At 42.7% G+C, this 27,593-nt stretch overlaps 1 protein-coding gene and 1 long non-coding RNA gene across 4 annotated transcripts in view; one reads left to right on the top strand and one right to left on the bottom strand.

Moving 5' to 3' along the window:
- LOC108636417 lies at positions 6,723 to 26,369 on the top strand. Of its 3 annotated transcripts, XR_001918393.1 has the most exons (4): positions 6,723 to 9,013; positions 10,913 to 10,973; positions 14,466 to 14,559; positions 24,717 to 26,369. It is a non-coding gene; the product is annotated as an uncharacterized LOC108636417 (long non-coding RNA). The 3 variants fall into 3 exon arrangements; XR_001918392.1 differs by lacking the exon at positions 10,913 to 10,973; XR_001918391.1 differs by lacking the exons at positions 14,466 to 14,559; positions 24,717 to 26,369 and having other exon boundaries at positions 10,913 to 11,198.
- The window catches only part of BACE2 (beta-site APP-cleaving enzyme 2), a 104,569-nt gene continuing 89,884 nt past the window's right edge, over positions 12,909 to 27,593 (bottom strand). The window contains exon 9 of the mRNA XM_018051631.1: positions 12,909 to 13,382. Coding sequence (XP_017907120.1) covers positions 13,129 to 13,382 — 254 coding nt within the window. The 3' untranslated portion in view covers positions 12,909 to 13,128. The remainder of the gene's footprint in view (positions 13,383 to 27,593) is intronic.

Below are 27,593 nucleotides of genomic sequence, written 5' to 3'. Positions count from 1 at the left end.
AGGCCTCACTATATCCCCTTGTGAGGTTCTTAACCCAGCCACCCTCCTGCCTACCCCCGAGGGCTCTCTCCCCTTTCACTCTTGTCTAGAAACCTTGGACCACTGGACAAACCCTGAGAGGGATTGTCGGAAGATCCTCTGACCAATCCTGAGGAAATCTGGTACACTGATGGAAGCAGCTTTGTCTTGGATGGAAAAAGAAGAGCCGAGTATACAGTAGTCTCCAATTTTGAGACCATAGAGGCTAAGCCTCTGCCACCAGGTACTTCAGCCCAATTAGCTGAGCTCATAGCCCTGACTTGAGCTTTAGAGCTGGAAAAAGGAAAAAGGAATAGCCATTTACACTGATTCCAAGTATGCCTTTCTGGTGCTACACGCACATGCTGCTATTTGGAAAGAAAGGGGCCACTTGACCACCCGAGGGTCCACAATCAAATATGCTGATCAGATTCTTCGACTCTTGGAGGCAGTCCATCTGCCCACTGAGGTTTCAGTCTCCCACTGTAAAGGACTCCAAAAAGGGACACAGAAGTGGCACGAGAGAACCAAGCAGCTGATCAGGCAGCTAGGAGAGCAGCATTACAGAACCATGACCTAATAGGGGTTGCCACCTTAGTTCCACAGACTAATTTGCCAGAAACTCCTTCATATACTGAAGGTGAGACTCTTAAAGCTAAGAGCGAGGGCTTTCAAGAAGATCATATGGGGTGGTTCCAAAAGGAGGAACTCCTTTTTCTGCCTGGGAACTTCCAATGGAAGTTGGTTAACTCCTTACATGCCAGTACTCATTTAGGAGAAAAGGCCCTCCAAAGATTACTAGAAAGGTCCTTCAGAGGAACAGGCCTCCAAACAGCTATAAGACAGGTGGTCTCCTCTTGTCCCACTTGCCAATTAAACAACCCCCAAGGAGCTTGAAGACCCAAGCTGGCCCAGCCCATCCAATGACATGGGGCCTACCCAGGAGAGGACTGGCAGATGGACTTCACCCAGATGCCAGTTTCTCAAGGGTATAAATACCTATTAGTCATGATAGATTCATTCACAGGATGGATTGAAGGCTTTCCCACCCAGACTGAGAAGGCTGAGGAGATGGTTAAAAAACTGCTTCATGAAATCATTCCAAGCTTTGGTCTGCCCAGGTCATTACAAAGTGACAATGGGACATCATTTACTTCCAAGGTCACCCAAGCGGTCTCAAAAGTATTGGGCATTACTTAGTATCTCCATTGTGCCTGGAGGCCTCAATCTTCGGGAAAAGGAGAAAGAGCCAGTAAATTCTTAAAATCAGCGATAAAAAAGATAACCCAGGAGACCTCCCTGGGATGGAAGGAGGCTTTACCAATAGCTCTCCTCCACACCTGCATTGCCCCTAAGGAACAACTTGGTCTTATTCCTTATGAGATGCTGTATGGGAGACCTTTTGTTTATGTCAATGACCTCTTCCTAGATCCAGAGGTTCAGACCCTCCAGTCTTATACCATGGCCATTGGGGCAATTCCAACAGGATATACGTTTGTGGGGTATGAACCAGGACCCAAAAGATTCTAAGGAGTCACCACGATATGCTCCAGGGACTCAAGTCCTAATTAAAGTCTGGAAAGGTGCGTCCCCAAAAGCTCAACTGCAGTCCACATGGAAGGGCCCCTACCCTGTAATACTTTCTACCCCCACAGCAGTCAAGGTACCAGGACATGACACCTGGATTCACTACTCACGAGTCAAGCCGTGGAAGAAAACAGAAGAGGACACTCAATACACCTGTGAGCCCCTGGGAGATCTCAGATACCTATTCAGGACTACCAATGAGTGCCATTCTAATGAACACCCCCAAAATCTAGTTTCTGGTGATAAGATTTCTCAGGATAGCTCTAAAGAGCCAACACAGCTTGGTAGGGACTGTACTCCAAAACAGACAGGAGACAGATCTTCTGATCCCTGAACGAGGAGGGACTTGAGCCATCCTTGCCATGTGAATTTAAAAATGACTAATGCCTCTACTAGTCCTTGTTATGCTACATTGATGATGCTTATGATTGTTCCATGAACTGTCAATTGTCTAACCTGTTTTGTCTCTGCCAAGGTCAACAAGCTACAACATGCAGTGCCAGTTCAACCGAGACATAAAACTACAGCCGACCATGAAAAATATCACACACCCTTAGATGCACACCGCAGTGAGGACTCTGAGGCTTGAGACTAGCAAGAGGGGGAGGCCCAATACCCCTCGCCGCCCCAGGTCAGCAGGAAGTAGCCAGAAAGACCTCGACGCCCCTACTCCCAAAGAATTGGGCTGCCCATCTCTTGAGGGGGGAATGTTAGGTAGGGAGAATAGGGGAAAGGAGTCCAGAATGGCGGTGGCTAAAAGACAAGGAAGGGAAAAGCCCGAGAAAATAGAACAAAAGAAGGTCCGAGGACCAGAGTGAAAACTTCAGGTAGAACAAAGAGCTCTCCCGGCTAAGCCCAATTTGCATAGGGCAGGCCCAGGTGGAAGCAAAAGCATATAAAAGGAGAAGCCAACGCGCTTTCTCTCTCTCTTCCTCTCCCGCGTGCCTGGCTCTTTCTCTCTCTCTCCCTCTTTCTCTCCCCCTCCCCCACGTGTTCCTCCACTCTCTTCCCTTCAAGTCTTTGGGTTGGCATGCCCTCACACTTTGAGGATGGATTCTCCTGCTATCTTCTAAATAAAAGTGCTGTAACACTGGGAAAAAAAAAAAACAACAGATGCTGTCAACATGGGAACTGGTTACACCCAGAATGAGGCATCTGGAAAAACGTATGGTGCGCATCGCCAAAGTAAACTATGTGAATTTTTTCTTTCTTTTGGAAGAAAGTAGCACAGTGTTTGTAGTTTGCTACTGTTTTGTGGAAAAAAGACGAAAAATAAGAATACACGCCAATCTGTGCCTAAAGATAAGTTGGAAGGCTGCTACATGGCAAATTCTTAACAGGTCGCCTTGGCAGAGGTGGCGGGGGCAGCGGGCAAGAGGTTGAAATTAAGCAGTGAGGTGTCAGGCGTGGGAAGGAGATTTTTTCACCATATATTGTTTTGAGTTTTGAACTTTGAGAATGTATAACTTATTAAAAATTAAGTAAAAAAAAAACCTGGCTTAAACATTGTGCTATATGCCACAGTAGGCATTTGAACGGAGAAAGCAATGGCACCCCCCTCCAGTACTCTTGCCTGGAAAATCCCATGGACAGAGGAGTCTGGTAGGCTGTAGTCCATGGGGTCATGAAGAGTCGGACACTTACTGAGCAACTTCATTTTCACTTTTCACTTTCATGCATTGGAGAAGGAAATGGCAACCCACTCCAGTGTTCTTGCCTGAAGAATCCCAGGGATAGTGGAGCCTGGTGGGCTGCCATCTGTGGGGTCGCACAGAGTCGGACACGACTGAAGCGACTTAGCTTAGCAGGCATTTGAAAAGAGGAAAATGTAAAATAAAAGGCATCGATATTAGAATGGAGATAAGATTGCCGCCACTAGCAGATGGTAACGTTTTCTTCTTGGAACCCCCCAGAAAATTAAAGCAGGGAAGAAAACTTGCTAGAAATAATAGTTTTACTGATGTGGTCAATTATTGGACATAGAAAAAAGGCATTTTCAGGTATATTTGCAGATATATATTTTCATATATATATTGTGTGCTCAGATGCTCAGTCCTGTCCGACTCTTTGCAACCCCATGGATTGTAGATGACCTCCAGGCTCCTCTGTCCATGGGATTCTCCAGGTAAGAATATTGGAGTGGGTTACCATTTCCTCCTCCAGGGAATGTTATAGAAAAAAAAAATCCTCATAATGATAATAGAAAATCCCAAAACCTTGGGAATTAAGTTATCAAGAAATAGGCATGGATCTACACGAAATAAACTTTACTCAGGGATGTGACCAATGACAAAGATTACACCATTCCATTGAATTTGAAGGCTCAGTTTTGTCACAATGTAAATTCTCCATAAATTCATCCATAAATTTAGCATGATTCCAATAACAGATCTCAAAAGGATGATTTAAGAAATATTACCCAATATTTCCAGAGGATATCTAGGAGAATATACTTGATAATTACATGCAAGGAGAACAAACCAGTCAACCCTAAAGGAAACCAACCCTGAATGTTCATTGGAAGGACTGATGCTAAAGCTGAAGCTCTAATATTTTGGCCACCTGATATGAAGAGCTGACTCATTGGATGATGCTAATGAAGATCCTGATGCTGGAAAAGATTGAAGGTAAAAGGAGAAGGGGATGGCAGAGGAGGAGATGGTTAGCATCACTGACTCAATGGACATGAATTTGAGCAAACTCCAGGAGATAATGGAGGACAGAGGAGCTTGGTGTGCTACAGTCCATGGGGTCACAAAGAGTTGGATGTGACTTAGTGACTCAACAACAACGTTAGTGAGATGACTAACTGGGGGATGTTACCTATTGAAGTGAAAGGGAAAGTCACTCAGTTGTGTCCGGGTAGCCTTTCCCTTCTCCAAGGGATCTTCCCAACCCAGGGATTGAACCCAGGTCTCCTACATTGCAGGCAAATTCTTTATCAGCTAAGCCACAACGGAAGCCCAAGAATACTGGAGTGGGTAGCCCATTCCTTCTCCAGCAGATCTCCCTGACCCAGGAATAGAACTGGGGTCTCCTGCATTACAGGCAGATTCTTTACCAACCGAGCTATCAGGGAAGCCTTATATTACCTATTAATCATATATTTATTAATTATATTGGATTTCTCTGGTGTCTCAGGCAGAATCCACCTGAGGAGACCTGGGTTTGATCCCTGGGTTGGGAAGATCCCCTGGAGAAGGGAATGACAACACACTCCAGTATTCTTACCTGGAAAATCTCATAGACAGAGGAGCCTGGAGGCGTACAGTTCACGGGGCCTCAAACAGTTAGACACGACTGAGCAACTAACACTGCAGTGAAGAGTGTTCAGTTCCTGGTCAGGGAACTAAGATCCTGCAGGCCTTGTGGTGTGGTTAAAAAAAAATAAAAATAAAAGAGAGCAACTTTCTATATTAAAAAAAAATAGCTTTCCTTTTAATTTCCAATTTTTAACTTTACAAAGACAGTAGTTATGTTTGAGATCATGGCTCTGGTAATCAGACAAGCTGATTTTCCCAGTCTGGACTCAGCCACCACAGTGAGGACCTGGGGACTTTTCAGCATCTGCCTGATTCAGTTTACTTTCATGGGACTCAGCCAAGCAAACCGGCCTTTGGACACTGCCCCCCAGATTGATTACACATCTAGCCAGTATACTTGGCAGGTTCTATGTTGGAGAAAAATGGAGGCGTGGACACTCTTGATAGTTGCTGGATGTAATTTAATCACAGACACACCGGATAAAAGTTGTCTGTGAAAGCCAGCCAGGATGAAAGAAAAAAAAAAAAAAAAAAAGGCACAAACGTCATTCCACAAAGTTTTACAACATTGCCACCTAGTGCAAGTATGCAGAATAGCATTTGCAGTGCCACCCTCAGCCGAGAATGGCAAAGCTGATAAACCTAGGGAACCCGCATAGAAAACAAAAGTGAAATCTGAACTCTAATCGTCTCTTTTATTATTAGATATTAAACCTCCTATCCTGCTTCCCCAGTAACTATTGCTTCCCCTCCTAATGATTTGACCCTACCCCCCCCTCCCCTTTTTTTCCCCTTGCCTGGGTGATGGTGAAATTTGCTCAGTAGTGTCCAACTCTTTGTTATCCCATGGACTATACAGTCCATGGAATTCTCCAGGCCAGAATGCTGCAGTGGGTAGCCGTTCCCTTCTCCGGGTGACCTTCTCAACCCAGGTCTTCCTCATTGCCGGCGGATTCTCTACCAGTTGAGCCACTAGGGAAACCCAAGAATACTGGAGTGGGTAGCCTATCCCTTCTCCAGCGGACCTTCCTGACCAAGGAATCGAACCGGAATCTCCTTCATTGCGGGGAGATTCTTTACCAGCTGAGCTACCCGGGCAGCCCATCTATAGTCCTTGAGAAAGAACTAAAGGCGGAGTCTTTCCCATCTGAGCTATGAGGGAAGCCCACTGTCAACTAAAAAGTGTCCAGTCACCGAAAGAAGTTTGCTTTTCGAAAGGGTTGCCCACGGCTCAGGGATGCTGTCGGTTTCCAGAGGTATCTGTGCTTGGCTGGAGGCGGCACACACCCCTTTCAGCTGGATCCCTAGGCTTCTGGAAGGTGTGACTGAGTACTTACTGCGCCTGGGCAGGAAAGTGCAGCGCAGAAGCAGCTCTGCTTTCGGAGGTGGGCCCACTACCAGGGCAAACCCTTTGCTGTGTTTTCCTGGGCACATGACTTGGAGCTGTCTTCTCACCTGCAGCATTTGGGGACCAACCGCCGCCCTCCCCCACCCCTTCCCCGCCCCATCTCCGGCAGGAGTATTCCTGGACCTGCCGTTTTCAGTTCCCATATGACAGCCCTGTTTGATCCTTGAGATCATTTAAATGTACTTATTGGGGGTATTTTCTACAGGTGGTTTCTCTCCACCACTCCCCAGGATGGTTCTCACATTCTAAAGTATTTCATTCTTCTCCAATTTCCAGCATATTTTACACCTTAAGGGTTGGACATGGACCCTCCATTCAACTCTACCTTGAATATTTTCTAGGAATCCACATTTAAGTAGTGCAGGTAAACAGACCACGACTCGCTGCCGGCAGTAACTTCAGAAACGTGACTTGAGCTGAGTGTTAAAAAACTCCAAACCCAACAAGTTGGAAGTAGTAGTTATTCAAACAAATCAACTCTTTTATTTCCTTTTCAATGGTGTACATCTCAAATTGGTGGAACAGACAGGTAGAAAAATAAGATTATTATAGAAAATTCCACTTCTGAGATGTATAACAATTTGGAGACTGATCAGTAACTAAGATTACCTCTTTTCAGATGACATGAACACCTCTACAGTCCTGCTCCTGGTCCTATGGTGACATAGATTTAAATCAACATGATACATTAAAAATAGAGGAATATTCCAAAAGGGAAATATAAATAACCTGAAGCATTTCCAGAAATACAAGTGACACATATGAATTGTGTATTGAAGGATGAAAATCTGAGGTACACACGTAAAATACATTTTCTAAAGCACTACTTTCAGGACTTTTTTTATTTTTTTAAGAATACAAGGCTTTCAACTCTTTAGCCAAAACATAAACACTGCTGGTGCAGAAAAGTCATCCTTTTTGAGAAAAAAATCAGTGGCTGCTTTACATGATTGAACATAGGGATTTTAAACTTTAAGTATATCTAATGGTACAAATTAACAGACATAGTAGGAAATACATCATTCTAGATTACAAAATTTCATCTTTCATTAGCACATGGTAAATCTCATCCATTTTTTCCCCTTCTCATTATGCTAATTCCAACTATAAATTTCCAGCCTCCTTGATAAGGATGTGTAAAATTATATCCACAGTTAGGAAAAAAAAAATTAAACATTCCAAGTCACCACTAGCAGCAAAGAACACCAAATTGTGAAAGAAACTGGGGTTACCAAAGTTATTTTTGGTGATTCTCATTACAAGTGAATAGATTCTTAATTAGCTTTGCTTATTTTTCTTTAACTCACAAAGATAATTTTTGAAAAGTTTTCTTAACTTTCACTCAGAAGTGTTGACTACCAGAATGTGAGGTGCAGGTGAAATTTTATTCTAACACATGAAATGAAGCAAGCTGAAACCTTAGTTATATCAGGAAACCTTCAACTACCTCTGCACCTAACATTTAAAAAGCAGGAAAAAATAAGCCCTTTTTAGATACTAGTTTCTCATGTAATTCTGATCCATGCATGCATCATCAATAAAAAAAAGTTAAATTATTCCAACCGGAAGGAAGGAAGTTCTGTGGAAAAATAGCAATGTCAAATTAGGCTAGGTTCCAAAGATTTTCAACATTTCAAGTTTCCTTTTAATGACATCAATATGACAGCTGAGTTTGTATTAAAAAATCTATTTTATAAATCTATAATTTGTAATTATATGTTATAATTATAAATCTACATTGGCAAAATATTCTACTCAGATAGATATGTGTGGGGCACACCTGTGTGTTAGAGCTTCCCAGGTGGCACAGTGGTAAGGAATCCACAGCCAACACAAGAGACACGGGTTTGATCCCTGGGTCAGGAAGATATCCTGCAGAAGGAAATGGCAACCCACTCGTACTTAATCCCAGTAACTAGAGGTTTTGAAGATACACTGCATCACTAGGAGGCCTGGCTTTGCTCTCACGACCACATCCCACAGTGTTGCTGACTTGGGGCATCAGGCCGTCTCTGCTCGCCCCCCAGGAAGGCATTCTTACCAAGGCTGAAAGCTGGGTTTGTGTACTAGCATCTCCTGGGGAGTCCAGAGCTGCCTGAATTCTGACAAGGATGTGTGTGCTTTCAAAGCCAGTGTGGACCTGTGAGGATGCTGGTGTCCAGGTGCCCTGAGGGAGGTTTCTGCTGCCCCCAAGCCCTTCTTCCTGGTCATGTCGCTGACAGCAGGTATCCCTGGAGAAGGAGTGTGCTCACGAAGCTGCAGGATTCTGAGTCAGTGAACTGGCCGGCAGGGCTGGGTTGACATGGCCGGATGCTCAGATCCTAAACTTCACCAGCTCCCTTTGGCTTGAGATTCTTGACCCTGTCCCATGAACTTCCCAGGGCATGACCTTGAACCTGCAACCTAAGGATCATGTCCTGCTTGGGAGTTCAGATCTCTCCAGTTGTGTTAGAATAGAGGCGATGGCTCCAAAGCAAGTTTCTCTGACAAATTTGTACATCCTGAGAGGTTCCTTTGGAAAATTCCTAAGAAAGTAGGCTGCACCCCAAACTTGGGGGAAATGAGTTTCCTATGACATCCTGGGATGTTCTCAGTTCGTCCAGACCTTGGCCATCATCTGCTGACCAAGGGATGTGACCTCTTATTCCCATTGCCCTTCCCAGGTTCCAGAATTCTCCTAGTCCGAACCATCACCTACTCCCTGTTTCTTGGATGAACCAGTCTTCACCTGGATCAGGTAATGCCAAGCAAGTGTAAGGGGCCACGTTTTCTGTTGTTTCTGTGCTGACATGTGACACACGTTTCCAGCTTGAATGTTCTTGAAGTTTGGGGTCTGCAGCTGTGTGAAATAAATCACATCTCCATGGCTTCAGCAATGTTAAGAGTAAAAGAAATCTGCTGATTCCTGGAACTGAAGCCATTTTCCAAAAGAGCTAATTCCGCTTATTTTGTTAGTATACTTTCGCTTATATTTGTATTTTCCCCTCCTCACTTTCAAAATGTATTTTTCCATCTTGCTATTTAATTGAAAAACTGCCACAAGTTCAAATCTGAAATTCTTAAAACCCACGGAAACTGTACACAACAGCTTCTGTTGTGTGGAGTTTTCTTGGCCCCAGAAATCTAGTGTCTCTCTTGGCAAAACTCATCATTTTACATTTTATGGTTGGTGTTTAGTTGTTTTGCCTAAGAGAGAAAACACCCTCAGTGGCATGTATTCCCTCTGAACAGTTCTGTTATCAGTTCTAATAAGTTTATGCAAGAGAAAAATGCCCTGGGATTCCACTCAATTATTTGCTTTCTGCTAATAAGGATGAAGTCTGTGAAACTCAATTATTGTTGTTTATGGAACAGGCTGTCAGGCAGTGATTTATTTCTAATGACATCAGGTGACACCAGGCTAGAACTTGGCACTAAACCATGCCTGGTAACTCCCCCAGTGGGGATCTGGTAAGAGGAACTTAACAAATTTCCATTTGAGAGGAGACCCTATTAAATGAAGAAATAGTCCTTCTGCTCCTCTTGAAGGAGATAATGGAATCCCCAAAGCAAAACTGCTTTGCAGAATCTACAGCCCAAAGCTCTGTCAAGTTGTTAATGCCTCATTGCTGGGAGTTACTTTCATGGTTTTGAACTGTAACTGACCCCAAATTTATCTCAAAAAGTCTGCATTTCACAGAAGCAGGTAAGAAAAATCCCTACCAAAGTCTGGGAGTGGGCTGTGTCCAGGGAGACCATCCCTGTTGTCACATACCAGGAATCTATTTCTTTAACACCAGGTCCCTGTGTTTTGGTTCATAAGAAACACAAAATCGTTCACCATGGTGATCACACACCAGTTGGTTGCAGTTCTTCTAAATTCCAGAGGAAAAAATATAATCAATCCCCATCTCATTGCTATTTTTGATAAACAGTTTCAGGTTCTGAAGACAGGGTTTCATTTCAGGCTTCTGAGTAACTCATCAAGAATATAAAGCATCAGCCTATTTAAAAAAATACATTGTTCATGTAAAAACATCCTTTTTCCATCAGGGAGTTGACAAGGTTTTGACAAAAACCTGATGCTAATTTGCATTTTTCAGGAGAGGACCATCTTCCAGCCCCTTCCACGGTGTGCTGCCTGGTAAAAAATGACACCCCCAAAGGGCTGCTATCTCCTTTCCTGTTCAAAGCAAGCCTGCTTGAAGGTTTGCCAAGCGAAGGATCAATTTACATAACTGGAGGAGATGCGTGTCACTAACAGGGTTTTGACTCAAAGTCCAATTTTCAGCAGCAAGGCATGCCAGGGAAATGTCCCAATTTCAACTGTCTATTTGATTCTTGTTGCTAAGTTATGCTTTTGTAATTTCAGTATTTCCATTAAAATGTCACATCCACTGACATTTCAGATGAAAAGGTAGAGGAAATTTGATAGGAAATACAGAGCATTATAGGAAACTTCATTCAAACACCCAAGCTTGAAATCTAACTTGCTATTATCAAGTAGTCTGGGAACCGTGCCTGCTAGTTGGTGGCAGGAGAGACAGTCCCCAGCTCAGAAACCAAACACGGGCAAATGAAACAGAAGATGCCCGAGTTAAGCAATAAGCAGCAGAATTAACCAGGTCATATATACAATCCCCTCTTTTTATTTCAGGAGTTTGGGTTTTTCAGAGCAAGAGGAAGGTACTGTCAAGGGGTGTTACCTTCACGTCCAGGTAAAGTGGACCACCACCAAACGGGAACCCACGAAAAAGCCAAGAGGGCAAAAAGAATTGGACTTCCCAGAGATTTCTATCTCTGAAATGTATTTTGAAATTATTGCCTCTCAACTAGCTGAGGCTGGAAATGGCAATGAACTTCTGATGACAATGTCCTGTTCTCATCCCATTTCAAGAGGGCCCCATTCTCACCACAGCCACCCCTGAATGGATCTTAAAGAACACAGAAGATCCATGTTCTAAGATGTAACTCAGTCCTTTGCCACAAGATTCTTGTGGGCCTTGGGGGCCACTTAGTGTCTGCGAGGACACTAAGACACATATCCATGGCCCTGCATCTCTCTGGCATAGTCATCTTTGGCAGGTCATCTATTTTTCAATACGGAGGTGACTTGGGGAGACAGTGAACCCGGCAGGTAACTGAAACATCCGCAGGGACAGGAACAACATCCCAGCCAGAGGAGATGCTTCAGTGGGCCCTTCTGGGTTTGTAGTGTATATCTGACCCACCCCAACAGTGATGCAAAGGGAACCTTGAACCTGGCACACAGCAAGAGAAAGGATATTGCCTTTAAACCCTTCTTGTAATGACCTCAAGTTAAAGGCTTCTGCTTTTCTTTGCCAAAGTCCTCAAATAAATGATAGCAAGTGTGGAGTTCCCCAAATAAGGAAACCACCGCACACATGACTTATCACCAAAGACTGACTGTGCCAAAGGGAAGAAGCATGTGGGTCAGCTGCTCGTCACACCTGGTTAAGCTGTTTCAGCTGGGTGTACTTGAGCCTCAGCGGTTCTGCACAAAGAAGCTCATGGTTCCAAAGCACAGGAAAAAGTAGAAATTCTCTCACATCCTTGGAGAGCTGGTCAGGGATATGGGCACTGAGCCATGTCTCTGTTTCCCAAAAGAATAATCAGCAACCTTCCTTCAGGGAAGACTTGGAAAAGAAACAGTTAAGCTAGTGAAAGAGAATCTGTTTTTCTCCTTCATACAGTGTCTATTCATTTTGGGTAAGAGTAAGCGTATGTGATGATAACCAGCTCCGTGACAGAACATCTCCAGGTTGATCTGTGCTTCAGCACCTATTAGTTTCTCCTGCTGGAAAGAGGATTCTTTAGGTGGGGGTAATGGCTGGAACCAGGCTGCCTGTACCCCCACCAGGCACAGGACCCTGGGCCAAGTGTTGACAGAGGTAGTTTTTACTTTCATACCCATAGTACTATGCAAGTATTGAGTACAAAGAATAGGCTTTCCTTGCACTTGAAGGCTTTCTGTCTTCAGAAGAGGCTGGTGAAGACTTGAGGGATCATCTCGTCCTAGTAGAGTCCAGCTCACCTTCAGATCACAGGGAGACCCAGGGCTTCCCAGGTGGTGCTAGTGGTAAAGAACCCCCCTGCCAACGGAAGAGACGCAAGAGTTGTGAGTACGATCCCTGGGTCAGGAAGATCTCCTGGAGGAAGTCGTGGCAACCCACTCCAGTATTCTTGCCTGGGGAACCCGGTGGAGAGAGGAGCCTGGAGGGCGACAGTCCATAGGGTCACCAAGAGTTGGACACAACTGAAGTGACTGAACACACACGAGCCCAGAGAGACCCAGAAAAGGGGCCTGATGCTCTCCTTCCAACTCAGAAAGGGGCAGGATGCTTTTTATCATCAGGCCGCAGACTACTTCTCCTGCTGTCTTATTGCAAACCTTTTTGTATCACTTTGACTCAGGTGGATCCTGTTACAAAATACCCTTAAATGTGATCAATACAAAAAACTTCCCATTAGCTAAGAAGAGTTATAAAGTATATGCACGTATTTCTCCAGAGATAGAAGGGAAAAGAGAACAAGCCAAGGCTTGTGCTTTTTTTTGGGGGGGGGGTGGCATACCCAAATAGTTTGGTATAACCAGCTACATAAACCCTGAAGCCCAATTCACTCTGTTTTGATTAAGAATGAGGTGCTTTTTTATTATCATTTTCCTCGGAAGTAGGGGAGAAAGAGGAAGCTGTAAAGTTGAGAATCAAAATACAGTGAATCTGGAAGGCATCTGGGAGCAAAACAGAAATTTAAGACTAGTGCGCACAGGAAGAAGCCTTGCCTTATAACCCCTGCCTGCTGCACTGAATCGTCTTAATTGTTGAGTTCACGGTCACTAGGCTTTTCTCTTCATTTCCAGCGATGCCGTACGAGCGAGGACTCATCGTTGACCACCTCGGGATCTCGGGGGTGATGCCTACACCGGACCGGAAGTAGCAGCAGGGTGATTAAAACAAGAAGGATGAGTCCACACACGCTCATGAGAGTATAGGAGACGATCCACAAAATGGGCTCGTTCAACGGCAGGGCAGGGACGCAGTTGCTGGCTATGTCCTCTGTTGAGAAAGGCCCAGAAATTTCAGACACCGGAGCACCTGCAATTTCTGAGGAGACAGAAGGGGGGAAAGCCACAGCTATGAAACGAGCAGTCATCTCTATCCCATGACACAAGAGATAACCTTTTGCTTTATCAGCCACAGTCAAGTCACACTGGCTCTCATGTTCCAAAGGCCCCGGAGTCTGAGCACACACCAGGGAGGTCTCGGTGGCTGTGTGCCTTCAGAGGGTCCACTCCCCTTCTTGCTGGAGTGACAGCGTGTCTCAAGGTCTGCAGGTGCTGAACCCACATGGCGGGGAGCAATGTGCAGAAGGAAACAGAAGCATCAGGTCCTTCACGCCAAGAACGGAGCACCAGGCCAGTGAGCGTGTACCAGTCAGAGCCCGCTGGGGAGCCGTGTGGCTGTGCGCCCTCAGTGGAGATGAGAGGAAGAGTAAGAAGCATCTAGAACAGAAAACTCAGCTGCACCTGCCAGAATCATGGGGATTTCCCTTGTGGAATCACCCTGAGTTCCCACTCCATGGTAGATTCCATAGTAGGTAACATGCCTACATCAGCCTGACCCACACTCCTAATGGGCTCCAAGACCAGGGGGGTCAGCCTGGCCCAGGAGACTCTTCCCCACCCACACTTGCCCCACACTTAAACTTGTACACATCTCCAGTGTACACAGTGCCCAGAGTCAACAGAGGGAAATGAGGGGCTTCCCTGGTGGTTCAGTGGTTAAGACTTTGCACTTTCATTGCAGGGGGAGTGGGTTCAATCCCTAGCCAGGGAACTAAGATCCCACATGCCCTGAGGTTAAAAAATAAAATAAAAAGAGTGTTAAATGAGTATACTAGTGGATTTAGGACATAGCTGGTAACAAGGAAAGAAAAACAAACAAACCCAAAACAAAGCTACAATTCTACCCATTACTTTTGCAAACTGATTTCCTGAAAAGCCTTCTCTCTGGAGAAGGACTTCCCAAAGCAGGTTTGGGGATCACTAGTATTTCATTTGTCTGTACTAGGCTGATCTGCTCCTTTCCAAGTATAGAATTTGCTTGGCATCTCAAGCTTTACTGGGAAAAAGAAAAAGGCCTCATGACCCATTTAAACTGACTGCTAAGCATTTAATTTTCCTATAGGTAAAGCCTCAAGATCCTAAGGCCTGCCCAGTAAGATCCTTTTTTACTGAGGGAAGAAAAAGTCAAAATAATAATGGAATCACAGCCTTTAAAGGTATGGTCTAAAGTGAGGGAGGGATTGGGGGCAGGAGGAGAAGGGGACGACAGAGGATGAGATGGCTGGATGGCATCACCGACTCGATGGACGTGAGTCTGAGTGAACTCCGGGAGATGGTGATGGACAGGGAGGCCTGGCGTGCTGCAATTCACGGGGTCGCAAAGAGTCGGACACGACTGAGGGACTGAACTGAACTAAAAGTGAGGGAAAAGACAAATGTGAATAATTTGCAAAGCGGTAGCTTTTTCTTACTACAGATGTGGATTCCGTTAATACGGATCCATGGCTTTTTCTTTTCACAGGTGGCGCTAGAGGTAAAGAACCTGCCTGCCAATGCAGGAGACATAAGAGATGTGGGTTCAATCCCTGCATTAGGAAGATCCCCTGGAGGAGAGTATGACAATCCGCTCCGTATTCTTGCCTGGAGAATTCCAGGACAGAGGAGCCTGGAGGGCTACACTCCACAGGGTCACAGAGAGTTGGATATGACTCAAGTAACTTAGCATGTAGCATGCCTGACTTTTTCTAAAAGTGCTGGGAGAGAAAAGCAAGAAACAGAGCGTGCAAGCATCTACGAACAGAGGGATGCTGGCCTTCCGTTCGTCTAGACGCTCAAGTGCCTACAGCCACCCTCAGCTAACGACAGAAAGGAAAGTGAAGTGTTAGTCACTCGGTTGTGTCAGACTTTTTGTGACCCCGTGGACTGTAGTCCGCCAGGCTCCTCTGTCCATGGGATTCTCCAGGCAATACTGGAGTGAGTTACCATGTTCTCCTCCAGGCATCTTCCTCTCCCAGGGACTGAACCTGGGTCTCCTGAATGGCAGGCAGATTCTTTACCTTCCAAGCCATAGTGAAGCCCTAGAGAATTTAACAAATATTACATAACAAGGGCTTCCCTGATGGCTCAGTGGGTAAAGAATTCACTTACCAAGCAGAAGATGCAAGAGACACAGATTAGATCTTTGGATCAGGAAGATGTGGCAACCCACTTCAGTATTCTTGCCTGAAGAATCCCATGGACAGAGGAGCCTGGTGGGCTACAGTCCACTGGGTCACAAAGAGTTGTATATGACTGAGCATACACATTGTTACATAACAAAAATAACCTTTATTACAAAGGCAACAGATAGTATGGCAAAAAATTTGAAACTGTAAGTAAATAAGGAAATAAAAACATGCTCAAAATTTACCACTCAGAAATAGCCAATACTGACATTTTTGAATATAATCATAGGCATCAATTTTTTAAACACAGATGGAATCATGCTGTTCCATACACTCCATTTTCACTTTATACGTGGCATGTGTTTTCATATCATTTAATTTTCAACCACGCTGTTTTTATGATTACACGAAAACCATATTATAGATGTATCAAATCTGCTTACCAATCTCTGAGACCATTTAAGTGGTTTATAATACTTCCACCCCTGTGAACACTGACATATGAAACATCATGTACCTAAGTCTTTGCCCTTATTCATAGTTTGTTTCAGAATGAATTAATAAAGTAAAACTATGGGTTAAGGTACGCTCACTTTTAGGCATCTGGATATATGCTGACAACATACACACAAGGAAGGCTGAGACACTACACACATGCCCATCAGCACAAGCTGGGGTAGCCCTTCTCACACTCTTACCAACACCAGCATCTGTAAGGGAAAACAGTGGTTCTCAATCCAAAGTCATGTCTGTAGTTCTTTGATTACTAGTCGGGGGCCTGTTGGAAAAATACACTCATTGACCATTTCTATTATAATTCCTATTTTTTTCTCATGGATTTGTTAGGAGTCATGTGTATAGTAAACACTTTCTTTTGTTGCAAATGTCCTTCCACAGTAGGCCATTTGTCTTTCCAAAGATTCATTTACTTTATAAATAGAGAAGCTTTAACAAGCAGTTATGAGAATGAAACATGCTTAGTGGAAAGATAATATCTTAATAGAACAAAGCACCAAGAAATGAAAAGTCACTTGAAACCACTTCTGTTTCCAGACAAGATGGAAGAGGGACAAGATTTACCCTTCCACCTGAAACAACTACAATAATAGACTATATATATATATATGTATGAAAGACTCTGAAGATATTAAAATTTGGGTAAAGAGACACAGCAAACCCTGAGGGATGGAAACAGATAGAGCCAGCCTCCCAGGTGCCCTTCTTCCTACATTGAGAGAATTTCTGGGCAGTGGAACAGACAAGGGTGTCACCCAAGTTGGGGAGATAGAGGCAGAAACCCAGAGAAGCAAGGGCTCTTGGGGTTTGCAGGTAGCGAGATGCAGAGGAGAGAGAGCTACACAGTGGAAACCCACACATTCCCAGAAGACTTCCCCGGAGCCGTCCGCCCAGCGCTGACCTTAAAATGAATGAGGGCCAGTGAAAGAACCTCTTGGAAGGATAAAAAGAAACTGTTCTTGGAGCTCACACAAGAATCACGTGAGCTCACACAACAATAATAATTCTTATGTTCACATAAGAATAATGACTGCGGCCAATTACTTCCTGTTTAACTGTTTCCCACAGTGAAAAACAAAAACCCAGAAAAACTCACTCAATTCACAGGGTACTTAGAGAGTACTAAAGGTCTTTCCTTTGTAGTAGGAAAGATTATCCCTAGACTAACACTACTCTGATGCCTCTGATGAAGCTTAAGAGCAAGACAAAAAAGGATCAAACTCTTTATAAGGAAATTAACTGTGACCCAGAACAAATCTCAAGAGTATTTTAAAGAACACAAAAGTATTTGGCACCCAACAGGGTAAAATTCACAATGTCTGTCATCTAATGCAAAATTACCAAGGTGCAAAGAAACAAAAATTCATAACAGGGAAAAATTAATAAACTAAAATTTATGAAGAAATAACACAGGATAGGATTATTAGAAATTATATTGAGCCAGTTATTATTCCTCTATTCTACTTAGGAAATGATAGACAAAATATTAGTCACATTAAACAGAGACGTGGGCTCAGTTGTGTCCGACTCTTTTGTAACCCCATGGATTATAACCACCAGGCTCCTCTGTCCATGGGATTCTCCAGGCAAAATTACTGGAGTGGGTTGCCATTTCCTTCTCCAGGGAATCTTCCCAACCCAGGGATCAAACCTGCGTCTCCTGTGTCTCCCACACTGGCAGGCAGGTTCTTTACCACTGTGCCACCTGGGAAGTCCTAAAATACAAACCCTAAAAAAGACATAAATCAAACTTCTAGGGATTAAAAACTATTACATGAGATGAAAAATATACTGAATGGTGTTAATAGCAGATTACACATTGGCAAAAAATAAAAAAGATAAGTGAACTTGAAAACACAGCAATATGAATGATTAAAATGAAACAAAGTAAAATACTGAAAAAAATAGAAAATCAGTAAACTGTGGAACCACCCAAATAAGAGGAGAGGATGGGAGGCAGAAAGAATATCTGAAGCAATAGTAACCAAAAATTTTCCAAATGGGATTAAAAACTATAAACCCACTGATCCAAGGGGCTCAGAGAACACCAAGTACAAGAAACATGGATACACTAGTGAATTGCTGATAACCAGTGTTAAAGAGAAAATCTTTAAAGAAGAGAGAAAAAGAAATATTATGTACCAAGCAACAAAGAAAAGGACTGTAGATGATTTCATGTCAGAAACTATACAAGCTCTAAGACAGTGGAGTGATAGCTTTAGAGTACCAAGGGGAGAAACCCAGCCAGCCTAGAATTCTATCCCAAACAGAAGTATTTAACAAAAGTGAAGATAAAGCAATGTTTCCAGACATTTACAAGCTGAAAGAATTTATCATAAGCAGACATACACACACACATGTATATTGAAATATTATTCAGTCTTAGAAGGATATCTTGCCATCTGGGCAACATGGATGAACCTGGAGAATACTGCTAAATGGAATAAGCCAGACACAGAAGGACAAACGCTGCACGATCCACTTACATAAGAAATCTAGAGAAAGTCAAACTCATAGATTCAGAGAGTACCATAGTGATTGCTAGGGGCTGCGGGGTACAGGTACGGGGCGATATTGGTTAAGGGAGGCAAAGTTTTAGTTATGCAAGATGAGTAGGTCTGGGATTTAAGGTACAGCATGGTGACTGTAGTTAACAGTATTGTAGACTTGCAATTTGCTAAGAGGGTGTATCTTCAGGGTTCTCACTACCATGACAAAAAAAAAAGGAAAAAAGGATTATGTGAGATGATGAATATGTTAACTACATTGAGTAATCATTTTACAGTGGGCTTCCTCAGGAGCTCAGTGGTAAAACAACAACAAAACCCTGCCTGCCAATGCAGGAGATCTGGGTTCGAGCCCTGGGTTGGAAAGACCCCCTGGAGGAGGGCATGGCAACCCACTCCAGTATTCTTTCCTGGAGAATCTCCATGGACAGAGGAGCCTGGCGGGCTACAGCCCATGGGGTCACAAAGCGTTGGACACGACTGAGCGACCAGACAACAATAAATCATTTTACAACGTACACGTATATCAAAACATCAAGGTGTACACCTTAAATATACATAGCTTTTATTTGCCAATTATACCTCAATAAAACTGAAAGAAAGAAAGCATTACCTCAGATCCGCACTATCGAATGCACTAAAGGAAACGCTTCCAGCAGAAGAAAAATAAGATCAGGTGGAAACAGGGATTTACGCACAGAAATGAACACTAGAAATGGTAACTATGTAGGCAATTGTAAAATCTTTATTTCTAACTTTAAGTATTTTAAAAGATAACTGACTGATTCAAGCAAAAGTAATAACAGTGTACTGGGTGAATTCTGGGCTTCCCAGGTGATGCTAGTAGTAAAGAACCTGCCGCCAGTGCAGGAGACGTAAGAGATGTGGGTTCGATCCCTGGGTCGGGAAGAACCCCTGGAAGAGGACATGGCAACCCACTCCAGTATCCTTGCCTGGGAAATCCCACGGACAGGGGAGCCTGGTGGGCTACAGTCCATAGGGTCACACAGAGTTGGACACAACTGAAGTGACTTAGCATTCACGCACAGGAGATTCGTAAAATATACATGATGGTAATATTATAGAAAGAACAGAAGGCAAGAAAGGGAAGGACAGTTTGTAGGTTTGTTTACTACAGGAAGCGGTAGGTGTGATAAATGGATACTACAAACCCTAGAGCCACTAAAATCACACAGCCAAGAGTCACAGCTAATAAACTAGCCGAGGAGATAAAAAGACTCAATTCAAGAGAAGATGGAAAAAGAGAAAAAAGGAACAGCTGAGACACAGGAAACACATTGCAAGACTACAGACTTAAGTCCAACCATATCAATCATCTTGTGAAATATAAATAGTCTACACTAGGGGTTTATGAACTTTTTCCGTTAAGGACCAGACTGTAAACATGTTAATTTTGGGGGTCACACATGGTTTCTATCACATATTCTTCTGATTTTTTGACAACCATTTAACCATGTAAAAACCATTCTTAGTTCATGGGCCATATGGAAGCAGGTCACATGGCAGATTTAGCTACCGGCTGTTGTTTGTCTGGTCTAAGCACTCCAGTTAAAAAATGGGGATTGTCAAACTAGATAAAAAGCAAGACCCAACTATATGCTACCTACAAGAAACCCACTTTAAATGTTACTACTCAATTATGTTGCAAGTCATAGGATTTAAAAAGATGCATCGTGCCAATGCTCATAAAAAGAAACCCAGAGTGCGTATAATATCAGACAGAGCAGATCCAGAGCAGAGTACTATCAGATAAACACAGTAATTTCATAATGATAAAATGTTCAGTTCATAAACATGGCATAATACTACATGTTTTTATACCTAATCACAGAATTTCAAAATATATAAAATAAGAATGGTAAAAGTGTAAGGAGAAAGAAACAATTTCACAAATAGAGTAAGAGATTTCAAATTCCTTTTCTTAAAAATAGATAGAAAATAGCAAAGGACATAGAAGACCTGAACAATTCTATCACCTAACTTAACAATTATAGAATACTCCACCCACACAACCGAACATACACTGTTTTCAAGAGCACTTGGAATATTTACCAAAATAGACTATTTCCTGGGCCACAATACAACTTTCAATACATTTAAAAGGATTCAACTTATACTAAGTGTGTTCTCTGGCAATGGTGGAACTAGACATTAGCAAATGAAAGATGACTGGAAAATCCCTAAATATTTGGAAACATTTCTAAACTATAAAATGCTTAGAAAAGACATAGGAGGAAATCTTCACATCATCAAGTGAAGCAAAAAATTTCTTAGCTATAACACCAAAATATACAATGTATAAAAGAAACATTGATTGAGTCTTATTTCATTAAAATTAAGAATCTGTCCTCTTCGAAAGACAATGTTAAGAGGCTAGAAATATTGGGAGAGAATATTTGCAAGTCCCATTTTTGACAAAAGATTTGCATTCTGAATATAAAGAATTCTGACTCAAAAATAAGAAAACAAGTGTGTGTGCTAAGTTGCTTCAGCATGACTCTGCGACCCTATGGCCTGTAGCCTGCCAGCCTCCTGCTCATGGGACTCTCCAGGCAAGAATATTGGAGTGGGTTGCCATGCCTTCCTCCAGGGCATCTTCCTGACCCAGGGATCAAACCTGAGTCTTTTTGTCTCCTGCAACAGCAGGCAGTTCTTTACCACCAGCACCACCTGGTTAGCCCAAGAAAACAGCAACTTAGTACAAACATGGGCAAGAGAACTGGAAAAGACACTTCACCAAAGAAGATGTGTGAATGGCAAATAAGCACATGAAAAGACGGGAAAGCCTATTAGCCATTAGGGAAGTGAAGTGAAGTGAAGTGAAGTTGCTCAGTCGTGTCCAACTCTTTGTGACCCCATGGACTGTAGCCTATCAGGTTGCTCCGTCCATGGGATTTTCCAAGGCAAGAGTGCTGGAGTGGGTTGCCACTTCCTTAGGGAAAGGCAAATTTAAACCACAATAAGATATCACCAATTACCTACTAGGGGCTTCCCCAGTAGCTCAGTGGTAAAGAATCCACCTGCAATGCAGGAAACATGGGTTTGATCCTTAGGTTGGGAAGATCCTCTGGAGCAGGACTAAACAACAACTGCAGCTACCTATTAGAATGAAAAAGACTGGCCATATCAAATGCTGATGCATGTGCAAAGGCACTGAAACACTCGTATACAGCGGGTGGGAATGGAAAATGACATAGTCAACTCTGAAAAACAGTTTGGCAATTTCTTAGGAAGAAAATCACGTCCCCTTGATATGACTCAGCCATTCCACTTATAGGTATTTACTCAGGGGAAATGAAAATTATATCCAAGGACTTCAACACTAATTTTCAGAGCAACTTAATTTATAACAGCCCCCAAACCCAGAAACAACGAAAACATCAACAGGTGAAAGAGGGTAAACTAATTATATCTGTGCAACTGAGGACTGCACAGCATAAAAATGAACGAACTAGTGATACAAGAAACAAAAAGAAGTCAATCTTAAAACAATTATGCTGAGTGTAAGAAGCCAGGCAAAAAGGCATGCATGCTATGATTCATTTATATGAAATTCTAGCAAGGGAAAAGTAATCTGTAGTGACAGAAGGCAGAGCAGGGGCTGTCTGGGATTGGGGGGCAGCAAGGTCTAGGGGGTAGATAGAATAGAAAAGTACAAGGAAATTTTGGGGCTTGATGGAAATATTTATCATCTTATGTAAAACTTCAAATTGTACCCTGTAATGTGAATGGCTCATTTCATATCTCAACAACGCTTTTAAAAAATCAAAAGAACAAGGCAATCAAAAAATGCATCAAAGAATAACAGATGTGAAAATGATTGCATTTAGGATGAAAAAGAAAAAACAAAACCAACCCCAGCTGTTAGGTACCTAGCAATTGATTTTAGCATTGTTCTTTAAGTGGAATGCCCAAGCTTATATACTTTTTCATATCTCTCTCTCACACACACACACCTTCCTAGACTTATGATGGAGTTACATTGCAATAAAAGCATGGTGAGTTGAAAATAGCACTAACTAAAAAATATATTTAATACACCTAATCTACTGAACATCCTGGCTTAGCCTGGACTATCTTAACTGTGCTCAGAACACCTACATTTGCCTACATGTGTGCAAAACCAGGGCTTCCACTTGGCTCAGTGGTAAAAACCCACCTGCAATGTAGGAGACGTGGGTTTGATCCCTGGTTCAGAAAGATACCCTGGAGGAGGAAATGGCAACCGACTCCAGTATTCATGCCTGGGAAATCCCATGGACAGAGGAGCCTGGTGGGCTACAGTCTACGGGGTTGCGAGAGTCGGACATGACTTAAAGGCTGAGCATGTACACATGGGCGAAATCATCTGAGACAAACCCTATTTTATAACAGTGGGTTGAATCTCTCCTGTAATTTATTGAATACTGTATTGAAAGTGGAAAACAGCATCTGTGCGTACCGAGTACTTCTAAGGATATCGGTTATTTACACTTGTGATCACCTGGCTGACTGGGAGCTGTGGCTGCCACAGCCCAGCACTCCACAAGCATGGGACCACGTATCACCAGCTCAGTGAAGGATCCAAATTCACACCTCGAAGTAAACTTTTTACTGAATGCATATGGCTTTCACACCATTATAAAGTCAAAAAATCTCAAGTCAAACCATCGTTTAAGCCTAGGACCATCTGTACATATATATAAATACAACAAAAATAGTAAAAAAAAATCATCCAACTTTCTTTAATGTACGTGTGTCATTCTTATAATCAGGAAAGTTGTGTATCTTTTAAAAAGTTTTTGAGAACTAGCACCCATTTAAGGTTGTCAGACATAATGCATCATCTGGAGACAACAGACTTCTCATTTGCTAACTAGCTACTCAACATGAAGGGCTTTCCAGGTGGTGCTAGTGGTAAAGAACTTGCCTGCTAATGCAGGAGATATTAAAGATGTGGGTTCGATCCCTGAGTTGGGAAGATCCCCTGGAAGAAGAAATGGCAACCCACTCCAGTATCTTGCCTGGAGAATCCCATGGACAGAGGAGCCTGGTGGGCTACAGTCCATGGAATCACAAAGAATTGGACATGATCAAGCATCTGATCATAGCACTCAACACTAAAGGAAAGTTGATTTTCAATTACACCTGGGACTTCCCTGGTGGTCCAAATGGTGACCTGCCAATCTGCCTGCCAATCCAGGGAACGTGGGTTGATTCCTGGTCTGAAAAGATCCCACATGCTGTGGGGCAACTAAGCCCACACACCACAGCTACTGAGCCAGCTCCCTAAACCTATGCTCCCCAAGAGAAGCCACCACAAGGAAAAGCTTGCACACTGCCACTAGGGAGGAGCCTCTGCTTGCTGCAACTAGAGAAAGCCTGTGTGTAACAGCTAAGACCCAGTGCAGTCAAAAATTGTTATTTATTTAAAAATTAATGAATAATAAATAACATCTAGAGGATATTTTCTAGAAATGCCATTCACAGAAAAGCCTGCACATATATTACACATACTATTAATTCTTTGGTCACAGAACTTTTAACTTCATTTGTTGTTTAGTCGCTAAGTTGTGTCCAGCTCTTTGTAACCCCATGTACTGCAGCATGCCAGGCTTCCCTGTCTTTTACTGTCTCCCTGAGTTTGCTCAAACTCCATGTCCACCAAGTCAGTGGTGCCATCCAACCATCTCATCCTCTGCCGCCCCCTTCTCCTCTTGCCCTCAATCTTTCCCAGCATCAGGGTCTTTTCCAATGAGTTGACTGTGCATCAGGTGGCCAAAGTATTGGAGCTTCAGCATCAGTCCTTCCAAAGAATACTCAGGGTTGATTTCCTTTAGGGTTGACTGGTTTGATGTCCTGAGAAGCCATAGTATACTGTAGCTAAAAACATGGTCCCTGGGGTTCAAATCCTCCTTGTCACTTATGAGCTGTGTCATTTTGGTCAAGTTATTTAACTTCATTGCCCTGCAGTTTCCCCATCTGTAAAGAGAAGATAATAACAGCACAGTCCTTGTTGTGTGGATAATCAAGTGAACAGGAGTTAAGGACTTAGCATGGTGCCTGGAGTAAGGCCAGTGTTTATGGAATGTCAGCTGTTAACAATTAACACACTGTTACTTTAAATTCTTTCACCAAAGTCTTGGGTAAAAATTTTAATCATGCATTTTTTGTCTTATCGCCTAGGAGGTGAGGACCTAGTTGATCATGAATGCCTGAAGAAGATGGCTCCTTTACCAACTCTAACATTTATCATGCTCAGATCTTTTCCATCATAGCATACAAAACAAAGTGACCAGTCCCCTTTGATGGATGGATTAGTCAGTACTGAGATGCATTCTGAGTGGACATGGTTTACTAGAAAAGTGTCCTGGGTTACAGGACAGGAGTAATGGATTTAGTACCACCTTGCTTTGCAACTACCTGAAGTCGTTTACTATCCCGAAGCCTTGTTGTTCTTTTCTGTATAGTGAGGAAGCAGGGCTGCCTAATCTATGTCTTTGGGGGCCCTTGGCTTTGGCATCATTTGGTTGTACTCTAAGTAAATGTCAGAGGCGTATCTCTGAGACTCTGTTCTTAACAGCTAACTTCCCTATTTTTAAACATGAACCAGAAGATCCAATTTCAACCTGCAGCAAAGAAAATTCACAGTGAAACGATTGCCACAATCCATGATGCGTCTCAAATTTTCTAAGCTGAAATCTATACAGCTCTTGGGTGCTAAATGTCTCCATCTATAAAAAGAGATGGGTGGTATTTCAGAAGCTTTGGATACATTAAGAGAAAGTTGTCAATTTTAGCACTCTATTATTTTCCTAGCTTTAGGACACTTGGCCCAGGCAACAGAGAGGCAGTTGAAAGTACTGCAGTCCCTCATACCTACTCCAGGCATGGGAGACTGTGCTAAAGACCTCGGTTGGCCAGCTCCATGATTCACTGTGACTCTTGCCTTGTTTATCTGATCTGAGACTAGAATAGTGACCGTCCATAGGAGTGGAGGGTGAGTCGAATACCCATCACCCTCCCACCCACCACCATTCTGATCCACCAAGGCTACAGAAGGAGGTGAGGATATGGACCATGCATATTTACAAAAGCTCCCCAAGAGGTTATAATCTAAGAGCTCCTACTCACTGCTCTCCTTCCTGCCTCAGCCCATCCCTTATAGAAAAGTCTAATCCCATAACTAAGTGGTGTTTGACAAACACAGATTATTATGAAAACCAAAATAAGACCCAGGGCAGGGGGAAGGGGAGTTCCCGAAGATTTTTCAAGTTGCTGGTTGATGCAAAGGTAGAAGTTTCTCCTGCCATAATACACAGAAACGAGAATAAAACAACGCTCAATTTAAAATATGCAGCGGAGGCCAGAAACAGACCCTAGTGCTGCAGTTTCAATACCCAGAAAGTGGGGGGTGGTGGTGGTGGTGGTGCTGGTGGTGCTTGATGCCAGCACCAAGGAGAGAGGTACTAGAGCCGAGATGCCAATGAAAGTCTGGCCCATCAGCACAGGGAGCCAGAAAATCTCTACCAATAAGGAAGCCTGACTCTGTCCGAGGTTTGAGAAGGGGTAGAAGTTGAAGGGAAGGGAGATTCTTCCATGAGAAATGGAACTTCCAAACCAGTACCTCAAGCATGGCTGACATATCAGTTTATACAACTTGGTATAGAAACCCTATACTTGGTTAGAAAACACCCAACAGAAAAATGCAAAATTGCTTTATAGGAACATTTTTACAAACCAAAGTGTACTGAAGTCTCTCAGATGGAAAAATAAAAGCACTTTCACCAAAGATGAACTTTCCTGGTGGCTCAGACAGTAAAGCATCTGCCTACAATATGGGAGACATGGGTTTGATTCCTGGGTCAGGAAGATCCTCTGAAGAAGGAAATAGCACCCCACTCCAGTACTCCTGCCTGGAAAATCCCATGGACAGAGGAGCATGGTAGGCTACAGTCCATGGGGTCACAAAGAGTTGGACATGACTGAGCGACTTCACTTTTCACTTTCACCAAAGAAAAGTTCACAACAAAAAAATTACAAACCAGGTGAGAAAAAAAATCCACCATGAGAGAACAGTCAACAGACACAAAAACAGGGCGATGAGTTCTCCTTCAATGTTAGAAAATACAACAATCTGCTTGAATTATACAATGGCTGCATTTAAAGGGATTAAAAGCTCACTAAAACGTCAACTAGATTATTTTTTTAACTGAACAAACTGATTCAAAAGTTCATAAAGGAGAAGAAAATTAAGAATAGCAGAGAAGTTTTGAAAAAAAGAACAAAAGGAAAATAATACTCTACAACATATCAACTGAACAAAATAGTAAGTCCAGAAATAAATATATATTTCTCAAGTATTTACTTGAATTTGGTATGCAATAATAGTGGGACTTCAAATTAGTCAAGAAGAGAGAGATCATTTTATAAATGTTATAGAAACAATCTGGTAGTCATCTTGAGGGAAAATATTTAATCTATACATTCTATGCCAGGGGAAACCAGATGTAGAAGTACTTAACTCACAGAACAATTTTAGTGAGGAAGATAATCTGAAATGGAACATTAAGCCCAAGAACCTTAGAGCAAAAGACTGATATACTTAAATGCATAAAAGTAAATAGTTTTTATACTAAAATTCATCAGAAGCAAAGTTTAAGAATAATTTACAATTGAGACATGAATTTCAGCGTTTTTTGCCCGCTCCAGACAAGTGTACACATAAAGAGCTCTTACAAATTAACACGAAAAACTAAAAATCCAACAAAAAACAAATGGGGAAAAGATCAGTGTAGATAGTTCACAGAAAATGAAAAACAAATGCCTTTAGATATATGAAAAGAAACTCAACCTCACCTATATAAAGCAATACAATTAAAACTACACTGAGATAATCTTTTTGGCAAAATTCCCCAAGGTCACCATGTTGGTGAGTCTGACTGGAGAAACAGGCCATCACATACATTGCTAGAGAACTAGTATAGCCAGGTATAAACAACCATAACCTGTTAGGAAAGCAATGTGAGCATATCCATCAAGATTACAAATTCTACACCCTTC

The sequence above is a fragment of the Capra hircus genome, chromosome 1 (assembly GCF_001704415.2).
Source record: "Capra hircus breed San Clemente chromosome 1, ASM170441v1, whole genome shotgun sequence".
NCBI lineage: Eukaryota > Metazoa > Chordata > Mammalia > Artiodactyla > Bovidae > Capra > Capra hircus.
This window is presented reverse-complemented; position numbering and strand designations above follow the sequence as displayed.